This window comes from Papaver somniferum, chromosome 7 (assembly GCF_003573695.1).
Source record: "Papaver somniferum cultivar HN1 chromosome 7, ASM357369v1, whole genome shotgun sequence".
Taxonomy (NCBI): Eukaryota; Viridiplantae; Streptophyta; class Magnoliopsida; order Ranunculales; family Papaveraceae; genus Papaver; species Papaver somniferum.
Window position 1 is genome coordinate 169,539,833 of NC_039364.1, and position 15,289 is coordinate 169,555,121.

General features: G+C 36.1%; 1 protein-coding gene across 1 annotated transcript; it reads right to left on the reverse strand.

Annotated features, from left to right (window-relative positions):
* Positions 1–12,460: 12,460 nt before the first annotated feature.
* Positions 12,461–14,472, reverse strand: LOC113299034 (bidirectional sugar transporter SWEET4-like). The gene is made up of 5 exons (XM_026547962.1): positions 14,232–14,472; positions 13,942–13,978; positions 13,433–13,811; positions 13,058–13,177; positions 12,461–12,928 (listed from the first exon to the last, which is right to left on the reverse strand). The coding sequence occupies exons 1-5, from the start codon at positions 14,272–14,274 to the stop codon at positions 12,734–12,736; spliced, it is 774 nt and encodes a 257-aa protein (XP_026403747.1). The 5' UTR covers positions 14,275–14,472; the 3' UTR covers positions 12,461–12,733.
* Positions 14,473–15,289: the final 817 nt, after the last annotated feature.

Genomic DNA, 15,289 nt, shown 5'->3' on the forward strand with positions numbered 1-15,289 from the left:
CTATCTAGTTGATTCTCTAGCAAAGTATTTCGGAGTTAGTCCATACAGATTGCTAATTGAAATATTGGGTGGTGTTGTTAGACCCCCGCTTTTTCAATTGGTATCAGAGCAGGCAAACACGTTAAAGACCTCAAAAGTCTGTGTTTGTGGAGATCTGACTATATGTGCAGTAGAGTCTCAATTGACGCTTCACCAGGTGTAAATAACAATCGCAAGAAAAGGTATGACAAACTGATGTCTCTTCAAAAAGGGTTGGATGAACAAATTTGGATCACCCATGGTCTTATTGCAGAAATTGTAGTTCTTAACGATTTGATATCGAGAAATACTCCCTTTAAGAATTTGAAAAAACTCAGTTGTTCCTCTCTCAAGAAATGTCACAAGTCAGATAGTAATCAACGACAAGATGTTGAGAAAACTGATATGACAAGGAACCAGTCAGAGTATCTTCAAAGCATAGGCTCATGTTGTGATCCATCCAATCATATACATCAAGCGTGTATGTCTTTTCAAAATAGTCTTAACGTTGCAAGTAATCTTTGTAAGAAAGCTAAACAACTGTATGATTCTCTAAAAGCGCATACAACACTACCAGGAAACTCTAAATCGAGAAGTACTAGTAGTATGGGTGCCTTTGCTTTAAGATTTACATCTCTTTTTCAATGGTTTCTTGATAGTGGATGCAGTCGACACATGACAGGAGACCTTACGTGGTTTATTTCATCTGTTGACTATGAAGGAGGACCTGTAATGTTGGGAGATGGAAGTTGTTACTACATCAGCAAAAAGGGAACGATCAAGCTACCTGGTGTTCGAGAAATCCATGATGTGGTATACGTTAAATGTATGACTGCTAATCTTCTTTCTATTAGTCAAATTTGCGACAAGGGCCATCGAGTTATCTTCAATGCGAATGGATGTGACATTGTTGACAAATCTGGGAAAGTGATTTTCCAAGAAACTCGTGGTAAAAACAACTGTTATCTTCTTGATACTCAGTTTAGCAACTGATGCAATTTGACTAAGGTGGAATCTACACATCTTTGGCATGAGCGTTTTGGTCACATAAATTATCGCCTTCTAACTAAGATCATTAACAAAGAACTTGTTAGAGGCATTCCCAAAATCAATGCAAAGATTGAAGGTATATGCGGTGCCTGTCAAAAGGGTAAGCAAATAAAATTTCACCACAAATAATCTCGAGATATCCTCATTAAAGCTCCACTTGATTTAATTCATATGGATCTCTTCGGACCAATTCAACAACCCACGATTGCCGGTAAGAAGTATGCTTTAGTTATGGCAGATGATTACACCAGATTTACTTGGGTTGCATTCCTATCCCATAAGAATGAAACCCTTGGTGAATTCAAGATTATTGTTAAAAGAATCCAGAACGAACAAGGTCGCAAACTAAAGAAAATTAGAAGCGATCGTGGCACAGAATTCAAAGACACCAGGGTATTTGAGTTCTGTGACGAACTGGGGATCATTCAACAATACTCACTACCGATTACTCCTCAGGCTAATGGAGTTGCTGAAAGAAAGAATAAGAATATCCAGGAAATGACCAGGTTAATGCTCCACAACAAAAGCTTACCTTTAAGATTTTGGGGAGAAGCTGTCTTTACAACATGCTACTTGATCAACCGTGTGTATTTGCGGTCTAAAAACCTTAACACTCCTTATGATCTATGGTATGGAAGGAAACCGAACCTACACTATCTCAGTGTGTTTGGAAGTAAGTGTTATATTCTGAAAGATCGAGAACAAAGAGGGAAATTCGACACCAAAAGTGACGAAGGTATCTTTCTTGGATATGCGTCTGATAGTCGTGGTTTTCGAGTTTTTAATCTCAGAACACAAGTCATGATGGAATCTGCTAATGTTATCATCGACGACATTAGTAATTTTCGTCAAGATAGTTCTCCTGCTGAGTTGCCTCCAACAGAGACAATTGAGAAAGTCAAAGAAATTCCAGAATCAGTTGAAGTTATCCCAACTGTTACTGATCCTGACATTTCTAGTGACAAGGAGAAGAGCACTAATCAAGCCATTCCTGATGAACAAGAACGTGTCCCTCCACGACATCTATGGGTTCAAAGGAATCATGACCCCAACAGTATTATTGGGGGAAGGGATTCTACAGCCAAAACAAGGGGTCAACTTCAAAATATATGCAATTATGGTTGTTATCTTTCGCAGGTGGAACCAAGGAATATTGATGAAGCTATGAAAGATCCTTTTTGGGTAAATGCGATGCATGAAGAGTTAAATCAATTTGAAAGACAAGATGTATGGGAACGTGTACCTTGTCCTCCAAATGTCAATATTGTCGGTACCAAATGGATATTTAAGAACAAGTCTGATGAATTTGGCACAATTGTCAGAAATAAAGCTAGACTTATCGCTCAAGGATATTCACAGATTCAAGGAATCGATTTTGACGAAACCTTTGCTCCTGTGGCACGTCTTGAGTCCATTCTACTTTTATTGGCTCATGCCTGCTTTCTCAAGGTTAAATTGTTTCAGATGGACATAAAATCAGCATTCCTGAATGGAATTCTAAAAGAGGAAGTCTTTGTCGCTCAACCTAAGGGATTCAAAAATCCTGACTTCCCAGATCACGTATTGAAGCTCAAGAAGGCATTATATGGATTGAAACAAGCACCAAGAGCCTGGTTTGAGAAACTTACTACCTCTCTTATTAGAAAAGGATTTTCAAGAGGAGGAGCTGATAAAACATTGTTTACCAAATGGAGTGGGAAATATGTTGTAATTGCTCAAATCTATGTAGATGATATCATCTATGGATCAACTTCTGAGAAATTCGCAAAAGACTTTCAAGTCTCTCTTGCTAAAGAATTTGAAATGAGCAATGTTGGTGAATTAAGATACTTCTTAGGATTACAGATTCAACAACATAAAGAGGGGATTTACTTGTCCCAGGAGAAGTACGCACTTAATCTTGTGTCAAGATTTGGTCTGGATACGTTGTCTCCTAAGCTGACTTTCATGCCTACTACTGGTAAATTACACAGGGATGAGAAAGGAGCAAAAGTGGATCAAAAAATTTATCGATCCATTATAGGTAGCCTTTTGTATCTTACATCTAATAGACCTTATATTTCCTTCAGTGTTGGTTATTGTGCCAGGTTTCAGGCAGATCCAAGAGAATCTCATCTTACAGCTGCAAAACGAATCATACGATACATAAATCACATTGTTGGGTATGGTCTCTCATATACTTTTGATACTAATACTGATCTTTCTGCTTATTCTGATGTTGATTGGGCAGGATGTGTAGAAGACAGAAAAAGTACATCAGGGGGCTTTTACTATGTGGGTCTCAATCTTGTAGCATGGCATAGCAAGAAGCAAAACTCTCAAACCTATCCACATGTGAAGCAGAGTACATTGCTGCCGGATCATGTTGTACTCAACTCCTATGGATAAAACAAATGCTCGTTGATTACGAAATTGATACTGGAATAATGAAGATCTTTTGTGATAACTCCAGTGCGATTCGAATTACTGAGAATCCTGTTAAGCACTCAAGAACAAAGCACATTGACATAACATACCATTTTATTCGAGATCTTTATGAAAACGGTATCATTGGTATGGAATTTGTGCCTTCCGAACAACAATTGACTGATATTCTCACCAAACCCTTAGACACTGCAACTTTCCAACACTTGCGGCAGTCTATTGGTGTTGTTCTGGTTCATTAAATCGTTTCGATGACTCTTGCCCCTATGCTTATTCTTATCTTTTGGGAAATTGAGTCTGAAACTCCAGTAGGTACGTTCCAATTTCAGTTTCTGTAGAATTGTTGTTATCTTTTTAGTATCTTTTTTGTGTTTCAAAATCCTTCTTTTCTTTCGAAATTAAGGTCGCTCTTGTTGTTCTTTCGGGAATGACATCAAATGGGGGAGAGTTCTTTTGAACTTGTACTTAATGGTAATATCTTGCGGGGTGTGCTGCTGTGGAATTTTATAGGGGTTATCTTGTATCTTAAAACTCCTTGATGAATGCATTTAGCTTCCGCTTTATGATTGCATCTAAATTAAGTTGGTATGTATTTTTCTTTTAGTCTATGAAATGTCTCTTGTGGAAATTTCATTATGATCCCGTTCTTGTACCTTTGCCAATTTTATTGCCAAAAAGGGGGATAAATAATGTAGTTCACACTACAAATACATATGGTTTTCGGATCATTGTGTAAGGGGTAGAGGTTTCCATGATCGAGATGGAAGGGGGAGTGATACATATCATCGTAGTATTATTGTTAAAGTCGTGATACAATTGGACTTTAATATTACATAATAATACTATGACACTGTATAACAATGATCGAGAATATCGATTTCTCTCATTGTTATAGCTACGGATCTTCAACAACGGTGAGGCTAAACTTACAACCTTTGGGATCATTGGAGTCATTGGAAGGACGAAGATTTCAGGGAACGTTGAAAATTAGACTATGGAATAGGAGCCACTAAAGTTAATCTTTTTGTATTCCATATGAATTAATAGTTTTGTCACTAAAATTGACAAAGGAGGAGATTGTTAGAGCATAGCTCGGTCGACCTCGCATGCGTTGATATCTCAAGCATGTTTGTCAATGTTAGTGATCAAAACTATAAGTCCTGATTTCTATCCTACATATCTAAGTCTCGGACTAGGATAGAAAAGTGTAGTTGAGCTCAAGGACTTCATGGCGATTCATCATACAACAACGAAGATCTATACAAGGAACCGTGGAACTTCATCAACAAAAAGGTATGTGGAGACTTGAACTTATATATCACTCAAAAGTATATCTATTCTATCTCCTACTTCTTATGAGACAAAAGTCGTATGCTATATAGACTAGATCATACACATTTGACATTTTGAGATGAGCATTCATTGCTTATCTTTTATCTCGAAATCGTGTGTTGGTAAAAAGTTTCGCTTTGATCAAGTTTATCTTCACCTAATGAAGAAAGTCATGAAAAGTTTCAATCACTTTGAGAATTGCTCTGACGTGAATCGGTCTGTGAATAACGGCTACATAGCGTCCTCTGAGAATGTCTCAATGATTGAAATGAGAGTTTAGATTACATAACCATGTATTCCTTGAACCGAAGTTTTCGAGCTTTGTTGATCAATAGAAATCGAGAGGATTGTGGAATTGGCTTGCCAAGTCCGCGAACCCAGTCCGCAGACTCAGTCCGCGAACTGTCGGAAGTTCTCGACCGAGAATTTCTGCTGGATTTTCCAAAACTCGTTTGTGTGCTAAGTCCGTGAACTCAGTCCGCGAACCCAGTCCGCGAACTGGCGGAAGTTCTCTTTCCGAGAATTTCTGCTGAGTTTGGAAAACTCAACCGATTAACTTAAGTCCGCGAACTTGTTTGTGAATTTAAGAGGTTATGATCGAAAGATGTGATCTGAACATGAAACATTAAATTACTAAGGAATTCTTTATGCAAACCGTGGCTATAATGTTCATGAGACGATTCAATCGAATCGAATCATCTTTGTTTCAATTGTGTCTTGTGTAGTTACATAAGATCTTATAGCAATTGAACAACTCTTTAACTAGTTCATTTGAGTCAATTGAACTAGTTATGGTGAAGAAGAACAAGGTTAATATGAAATGCTCATATGGTTAACCTTTTGGGTTACTATGTTGAACCAACATACACGTACACGTTTGGGTATGGTTTTCACAAACCCAGTAAACGTCTACCCAAGTGTATGTGACAAGCTAAGTTTTTGATCTAACGGTTGAGAAATATTAGCTTGAATCTAAATCAGGTTTTCATCTAACGGTGAATAAGGATTGCTTTGTACCTAAGGAAAAACCCTGATTTGAAGGCTATATAAATGAGACATCTAGCATTGTGCAATACTAATCCCCAAACGTCTGTGTGATACTAGTGCGCTCGCTAGAGTCGTTTATCCTTTAACCTTTGGTTTTCTTCTTTAAAACCATGTTAACGACTTAAAGACTTAATTGGGATTGTGAAGCCAGACCGATACTACTTTTATCGTAGTTGTGTGATCTGATCTTGCATCTTCTATCGTACGAGTACAATCGATTGATTGGCTTGAGATCGTGAGAGTTCTCCGATAGGCAAGATAAAGAAGTCACGAACATCTCTGTCTCACTGTTTGTGATTCCTCGACAAACCGTCGGTGTAGTCAGAAAGGATTGTAGAGAGGTGATTGATTAATCTAGGCTGTTCTTCGGGAATATAAGACTGGATTATCAATTGGTTCATGTTCACCTTGATTTTATATCTTAAGACGGAACAAAACCTAGGGTTTATCTGTGGGAGACAAATTTATTCTTTGACAGACTTTTCTGTGTGAGATAGATCTGTTTATTATCAAGTATGTGATCTTGGGTTGCAGCAACTCTTGGTTGTGGGTGAGATCAGCTAAGGGAATCCAGTGTGTAGTATCCTACTGGGATCAGAGGCGTAGGAGTACAACTGTATCTTGGATCGGTGGGAGACTGATTGGGGTTCAACTATAGTCCAGTCCGAAGTTAGCTTGGAGTAAGCTAGTGTCTGTAGCGGCTTAATACAGTGTGTATTCAATCTGGACTAGGTCCCGGGGTTTTTCTGCATTTGCGGTTTCCTCGTTAACAAAATTTCTGGTGTCTGTGTTATTTCTTTTCCGCATTATATTTTATATAATTGAAATAATACAGGTTGTGCGTTCGTGGTCATCAATTGGAAATCCAACCTTTGGTTGTTGATTGATATTGATTGATCCTTGGACATTGGTCTTTGGTACTGTCCAAGTTATTCCTTGTATTTGATAAAGACTCGCTATTTTTTTTGGCTTGAGTAAAAATCAAATCAAGAAAGAGATATTAACTCCTTGAGATACTTTTATCTAGATTGAGTCTGACTGTCTAGTTGATTCTCTAGCAAAGTATTTCGGAGTTAGTCCACACTGATTGTTAATAGAAATATTGGGTGGTGTTGTTAGACCCCCGCTTTTCAAATTGCAATACAAAGGAGAATATAGCAAAAAAAAAATATTTGAGAATAAATTAATTAACGACCTAAGTTTGTTCAACTTTATACATGACATTTGCGATTAATCGCCCAACATCCTTCGAGGGATGCGGTGGTTTTGTGGTGCTGACGGGCATTCGTGAGTAATAATATACTATGTTAATTTTTTTCCGCTACAAAACGGGTAACACTATAAAGAACAAGATGCAGTTGATCGTCTTAATGCTAAAATAAACTCGATTAAAATACATGGCAATTTAAATAAAAAACAGTGGGATGTCACGTTATATAATAACTACTCTAAATTACATATTTAGTATCAAAATTTCGCCTTTCAATAGATAAATCTACGGTTGTATTGAGATCCCGTAAGTAGTGCTCAAGTTGGATCTTGGCTTTCTGAATGATGATGAATACAATGAAACGCTCCCTCTCGGTTCCTCCAAAGAAAATCGAAACTTTCTCAAAAAAATGAAATAATCAATCGAACAACAGTTAGATGGAGCGCCATCACTGCCACTGTAAACTTCTCTGAATTGCTACATATCCAATGAACTTTCCACATAGTAATTCTTGATAAGGTATGCAATTAAAACTCTAATTGCGACTATTGAAGGTATTTTCATATTATGAAATTCTCTTATAAGTGTTGTTTTATGCAAGTATTGGTTCAACTTGGGTTCTTCTATGATTTTGTATTAAGTTGATGATTTTTTAAATTTGAATACATGTTTAGATAACATAATTTGATACATATAAGGTATTCTCTTTGTAACACTTGGGCTATTCTCTTCATTTTACCCATTGGCACTCTGTAATGATCCCGGATTTGTAGACATTATTTGACCAATGTTGGGGTATTTTTTTAATCTCAAGGCTGGTTAAACCTAATGTATTTTCTACAAATTGAAGGTGATAGAAGTTTTTGTCGGATTTTTCTCCGAAACGAATGATATTTCTTCAAAAGGTTAGTTGAATTTATATCGACACAGACATCAATATGACTATATATTTTCTTTAGTGTTCCAAATTACTTGAGTAACACTAGATGTGAGAACGCCACTCGTGCACTACTTAGCGTAGTTGATGCAAAAAAAAAAAAAATTATCCATGAATTTGTTCAATTTTGTGCTATCATTTTATGTTATCAATATGATTGAGGAATGATCTTGCACATGTTTTGATTTACTTTTAGAAGTTAATTTTTCATCTCACACATATATATCTCAGTCTTCCAATAGACAAGAGTTCTCCAGTTTTATAAAACTCCCACATTTGCACAAAAAGAATAGTCTATAGTAGAAAAGATATTACGGGTATTTGCTTCACTCCGTAGAGCTTTAGTTATCAGTAATTTTGGAACCCATGAGTTCATAAATGTCATGGAATTGGGTTGGCAGGTTAAGTATATTTATTGTTAGATAAAATATTTACTTTGAAATTTAAAATTACGGTGAGATGAAATAGTAAACGAGAATAATATTTATTTTATTTTATTTTATTTTTTATTTTCATGTTGGAGCGACATTGTTACTCTGGATGAATACTAAATAGAAATAACATGCTTAAAAAAACAAAAAGGTAACTAATCATTTTCCTGGATGAAACCTTTTTGAATATCAAAACTATTACCCATGGAAAAATAAAATAAGCGGAACGCAAACATTGTCGAATTAGAGAAAAACATCCCGTGCCGTTAAGGCACGAGTTCAGCCCTAGTATACATAGGAAAGATGGAATATAAAATATTTAATCAACACGCTATTATATAAATGTCACAAATGTATAATACTAATCCATTAGATTCGGAAATAATCCGATATCGATTAGTAATTATTTTTTGGTATAAGATACAAATTAATTTAGAGTGCAAACGTGTTCTTCATGTGCATCTCCATGCAACTGATTCACAAAATTAAGTCAAAATATCTAATCATATAAGCCGACGATCAAGATAAGAAAATGGACGACGAAACATGGAAGAAACTAGGGATTCTTACTCGATTTTTAATATGCTAATCTTGTTAATATCTTTATCAATTTATATGGCTTTTAAGAAAGCTATTGAAAATGCGTGGGGTACCAAAATACACCACCAACTTTTTCTTAGGCAGCCTGTATGGACTAAACTCAAGTACAATTACGAAAGTTACAACATAATGAATCTCAATCAAGAATTATAAGAAGAGTTTATATCTCTTTCTCTCACAATTAATATGTAAACGGAGATAAGTCCATGAACCTGATTATACCGTGAGAGTACTTGGAAAATTCCAAAGATCGATATCAAAGATCAATCAAGTCGTATCCCACATATCTACTTTGGTTGATTTATCTACAACCCGTGATATCTCAATTATAAAGATAAACAATATAATGGGGAAAAAGAAATAGCACAGACACAAGAAATTTTGTTAACGAGGAAAACAGAAATGCAGAAAAACCCCGGGACCTTGTCCAGATTTGAACACCAAACTTTATTAAGCCGCTACAGACTCTAGCCTACAATCAAAACTTCATACTAGAATGTAGTCGAGACTGAATCTACCGTCACAGCGATTCGGTTATAGTCGCGATCCTTACGCCTCTTGAATATCGCAAGACTCTGTGGAATTGATTCCCTTAGCTGACGTCCTTAACAACCTAAGAGTTTCTTCAACTCAATTGAAGACTTTAAACCAATATGCCTCCCACAGATATAAGCTTATATGTGATTTACATTTTGATGAAAGATCAAGGTGAGGTAGGAAATCGTTTACAATAGACAAAGTCTATCAAACCGCAAAATACGGTACTTACGACTCCCAAAGACCAACCTAGATTATTATTCACTTTACAAGTAATTCCTACTCCGATTTCAATTAAGAACCGTTATAGAGGAATATACCTGTGGAATCACAAAATATGAGATGAAAAAACTTTGCAATTTCTATCCATCTTTCCTAATCAGATTGAGACTCTACAATCGGTAGAAAGATCAGGATACACGAACTATCAAGATAAAGATAGTCGGACTTGGCTTCACGAATCCCTAAGCAAAGTCTTCTTAGTCGCTAAACCTAAAAAGGTTTAAAGGAGAAGACGACTCTAGTTTACAACTAGGATACACAAGAAAAGTGTCGGGGATTCAAAATCCCAGTTGCTTGAGGTTTTCCTTATATAGACTTTGAAAACAAAGGTTGCTTTAGATTTAAGCTAAGGTAGCTTTGGAATCAAGCAATCAATATTCACTGTTAGATGAATCTTTGATTTGAGATTAACACAACAAAAAATATACACTCTGGTTAGGATGGACCATAACCGAACCATGTACAATGACTTGTTCATGAAAGGTTAGCCGAAACTAGCCAAAAGAATTATAAGCTTAATCATTTTCATAAAACACTTTAAGACTTTATTCTTGAGTCACAATCATGGATTATAATGTGATCAAATATGTCTAGATGTGTTTGTATAGAGAGTTGTTAAAATGCCAATTATCTCATAGAAATAATTCTGATATATCTGAAAATATTCGACAGGGTAAGTAAGTATACCTGGTATGTGTACTTACTTCCAGTTCGTGGGTTATTTTTTTCATGATACGTGTATGGAGTTTGTATACCCTTAAGAAAAAAAAAAGTTTGGGAGTTCACAAAAAAAAATCGGTATGCATACTAGGTATGTGTACCAACTTGAGTTCACGGGTCACAGAACTTTTTGGGTTTGCAAACTGGGTATGTGTACCAAAAGTCGTCGCCGAACTATAGCTACGCCGGTACGTAAACTGAGTACATGTACTGCGGCTCCGGACCTGTAACAGGTTGCGCCAGTATATAAGCTGGTACATGTAGAGTCCTGTATCCAGATTTACAATATTTTTATATCTCTTTAATAATCAATTTGAAACATTCTCGAATAACATCAATGACATATATCACTGTTCCAGGCTATTTTCAAACGATAATCTTGAATCATAATTTATGTCATAAACAATAAATTGTTTTTAACCAAATTCATCAAGTATGAACAAATGTTCTTAAGCTTAGTCAACATATTTCGAGAATAATTAATCAAGATAAACTTGACTCGAAATTTTTGTTGTGCATGTAAACTTCTTTAGTCATGCGACATAGTCTCATAGATAGAAAGGTGAAAACTTGAGTAATAGGCGGTTTAGTCTTGAGTTACCTTTAATTTATTGATGAAGTTCTCCAAAAGCTTCGGTTGATCTTCACCTTCAAACGGTAGAACACAGTGATGTCGGGTACTCAACCACACACTTCTATCCTAATCTGACACTTGAGTAAACGTATACTAGAGATCGAAATATACTTTTGATCAACTAAATTTGACAACAAGCTTGAGATAGCAACACTTGTGAGTTCGACCGAACAATGTTCTAACAGAAGGTGCATTTACTAGACTTATCGCGTTGTACTCTTTTTCCTACGTCAAGTGTTTTCCCACTGAGTCTTGCATTTACTAGGCAACATATGCGTGTCCACTGTCTGAGCGTTTATATGCTTATGCAATTTCAGGTTATTGTCTTCCGAGTTTTCCTGGTATATTTGTAATAACTTAGTCATAGTGGTCATTAGGGGGGTTTATAAACCAAGTTTATTTACTAAGATGACCTTCGTGTCTAAGATTAGGGTTCCCATAACTTGGGCACCAAGTCTTCTACCTATATAAATAAAGGCTTAAACTCTTGTATATTACACACATAATGATAACTTCTCACTTTTTCTCTCCTTTTACTTTGTGTCTCTTTCTTTATTTTCTAGATTCACAATAAAAAACCCACATCTTTCACGCATATTTTCTGCGAAAATAAAAGGAAAAAATAAATAAAATCCGCACATATTTCCTATCTTTTCTCCACCTATTCAATGTATTCTCCCCGCCAGTGCCACCACACCAAATCAAAAATGCATTGCCACAAAAACAAAATGAGGCTACACACCAAATTAAAAATGCATCGCCACGGGACGGGACTAAGCCCCACCCACACCAAATTAAAAGAAGAAGAAAAAATGCCCTTTGTTTAGTACGGGCACAAATCCAATGTCTATATTTATTGTTTATAAAGAGTGTTTAAGCAATGAGACAATCATTTTTCACCCTATGGTATCAACTTACATACTCATGAAGTATGGGCGTGGTAGGGTATATATTTATTGGACACCTGCTGGAGAACCATAGCTGCTACTTCGCACCTGATCTCTGCTCACCCAAGTTGGCAGGTTGATTCTGGTGATCTTATATCTTTTTGGTGTGATAATTGGTTGGAAACTAAAATGCTAAAGGAGCAACTAATGCCCAAAGTTGTTTAAGCTGGCGCGAAATAGAAAGTCTACTATTAGTTCATGTCAATGCCGACGTCTACTTTTGATTTTAAACGCAATCTTAAAGATACATGTTGAGTGCATTCATCATCACCAGTTTCATGAAACCTTAGTCCTCAATAACATAGTTTCTTACTGAACCAAAAATGAAGAAAACCGAACCTTGGCTAGACATAATTAGGCTTAACATTATTGAAAAGCCAACTTAACACCCAAATTACATTACATAGAAACGAAGAGAGCAATACGCTATTTCTTGAAACTCTTAACAAGTATGAAAGAAGAAGAAAAAGAAGAAGGGGGAATACACTGAAATGCATCATGATATAGTCATACTAGTGATTTACGGGGTCCTTAATAATGGGTTGTCTGGTTTTGATTTAGCCATTAGATTTCACGTATCTCAGAAGCATGATTCCCATTGGCTACTTTCTTAGGATCTCCATTCATCACAACCACTTCTGTCAAACTCATCTCACCTTTACTCTTCCTTTCAGCAATTTGTCTCTGTGTAGATTTATAGAACGTGGCGTAGAGTATCAATTGACCTAACCCAAACAAAGTACCGAGGCCGTTTGGAATCTGACAGAAAAACAGATAACAGAGAGAAGAAAATGTTAGCTAGCGTTGAATTAATGAGCAGCACACGCTTGAGATAGAATCATTTACTGATGGGAGAGAAGGAATTAGATGGGTTTAAGGCATACTTACAGTGATGAAGAGATCGAAACGGATAAGAGCATAAGTTGTCCAGCAAACACCATTGGCAAAAGAAGCTAGGGAAAGAAAGAAGGGCATGTATTCCACACTTCTCGTTGTAAGCACCATTTTCTGAAGTTAACAATAAAATAATCAACTTAAGAGATTAATTTAATAGAAAACTAAATCTGCATGCACGAATGTGTACGTGTAGCACTGCCAGCAACTAGTATAGACCTAGCAACCTTATTTAGTAGGTAAATAGTAAAATATGGATGACGATCAGCTGGTAACACAAATATAACGTGGAAATCTTAATATATGTGGAACACTACTGGAGGAAGATAAGTCATGCATACGAATACAGATTACAAGAAGAAGACTCACCATGACGGATAATGGAGCGACGTACATCAAAATGCAAACGAATACACACATACTTCCGACGATTAAAGATCGACGTTCATGTGTATGAGCCAACGTAAGAACCAAGACGGTCGTAACGGCAACAAATAAGCACTCGAGTAGAAAAATTGCTAGTACTCTTAGCCTCATTTTACCCTCAGAATAGTAAATGTAGAGTAACACGTAAGAGATTTCGATAACGAAACCAGTTCCATTGATGGTTATAACCAGCATGCTGTGGGGGTGAACAATGGGCAAACCATATAGGACCCATAACATGCAATTAAGCAGGGTTGCTAGGTATGGTGCCGGTGAGAATTGTTCTACTGATCTCTTCTTCCATATCTGAATAAAAGTTGGTCTGAAAAACAAGAAAGACAATCAACAATTAGTTTTCCCAAGCATCTGATAAACTACAGATTTGAAAAGATTAGTTAATTAAACATTCAGATGGTATGTACAAATATTACGTAGATTTTAAGACTACTTACACTGGTGACAAGAACAGTGCAAGTGCTATTACGTTTCCTGCAATATTATTCAACATAAAACCATGTTAATAAAATCAAGAAACTAGTTGGGCTAACAAAAGAAAACTCTCAGTAAACTAGTGGATTTCTTGAATCAGAAAACATAAAGTTTCATTTGAGAAAAGAAAATATATATATACTTTGTACGTAATGATCTACTTTATCTTTGACCATGGTGAAAGAGCGTTAACACAACACTGGATCAGACACACTAAAACAAAACAAAAACTAATAATAATCTTGTTACTAACCCAAAATTCCAACCGCAGTTCTAATAGCATCTGCTGAAACCATGGTTGCAAAATGGGATTGCAAGTAAGAAAAGAAGAAGAAAAATGTTTGTTTAGTTGATTAAAACACAAAAACAAATGGAAGGAGAGGAAGTGATTTAAATAGGAGAGTAGAAGTTTGTTTGGGTTTATCTAAAACTTCTCTCTCTCTCTCTCTCTCTCTCTAGGGTTCACTAATTCTTGGCTAGGTCTAAAATGTGGTTGGTATACTTGCATGACATGTATGGGTTTTATGTAAGGTTATATAGAACACATGGAGAAGGGGAGTTAATAAGGAGTGAGATAATGGAGATAATAGAGATGGAGATGGAGATGAGGGTGTCAACGGCACTAGCTTCAAGATTTTTTTTTTTTAAATCCCTGCTTATCTAGCAAAATTTTACATGTATCAAACAGAGATTGATCACTTTACTACATTCAAGCCAATTGCCAAATCTAGCATTTAATAGAGCTGAGTAAGAACCTATTGGGAAACAACAGTTTTCTTTCACTGAATTTAATTCCAACTTATCCACATCTATTATTAGTAAATTGCAGTAATTCTCTTCGATATGTTTTATGGGTTGGTTAAAATTTTCAACAGACTTCTATTTTGAATCTGTGTGGCAGCATTTTGCTGCAAAAATTTGTTACTGACTGAACTGTCGCTCAAGAGAGGTTTCCCATATACAGCCCATACTTGAAACTTAGAAATGATACGAATATACGATTCAAAATTCAGCTAAGGCTTGCGGTGCTTAATTTGTTGGAAACTCCCATGAGAGACAACAGGGAAAACAATAATAAATCAAGTAGATTTTGACATTATTTTGAATTCAGTCATGGAACTTGGATCGATCAAAGAAAAAGAAAAAAGAACAGTTGGATCGCGGAAAGATCAAACAATATCAGTTCAGTTGGCGTGTGTATTCGGTTGTTGGATTGCCGGCGAACGATGCATTTGCATTCTAGAATTGTTTGGTTAATTTCTTTTCATGGTCGATTAAGTTTTGGTTTTGTGCATGGGCATGACTCTTTTT

Coding starts and splice junctions, on each gene's coding strand:
- LOC113299034 (XM_026547962.1), bottom strand. CDS start 14,274: ATGGTTTCAGCAGATGCTATTAGAACTGCGGTTGGAATTTTGG. Junction 13,979..14,231: donor AACTGCGGTTGGAATTTTGG/GTTAGTAACAAG, acceptor ATAATATTGCAG/GAAACGTAATAGCACTTGCA. Junction 13,812..13,941: donor GCACTGTTCTTGTCACCAGT/GTAAGTAGTCTT, acceptor CTTGTTTTTCAG/ACCAACTTTTATTCAGATAT.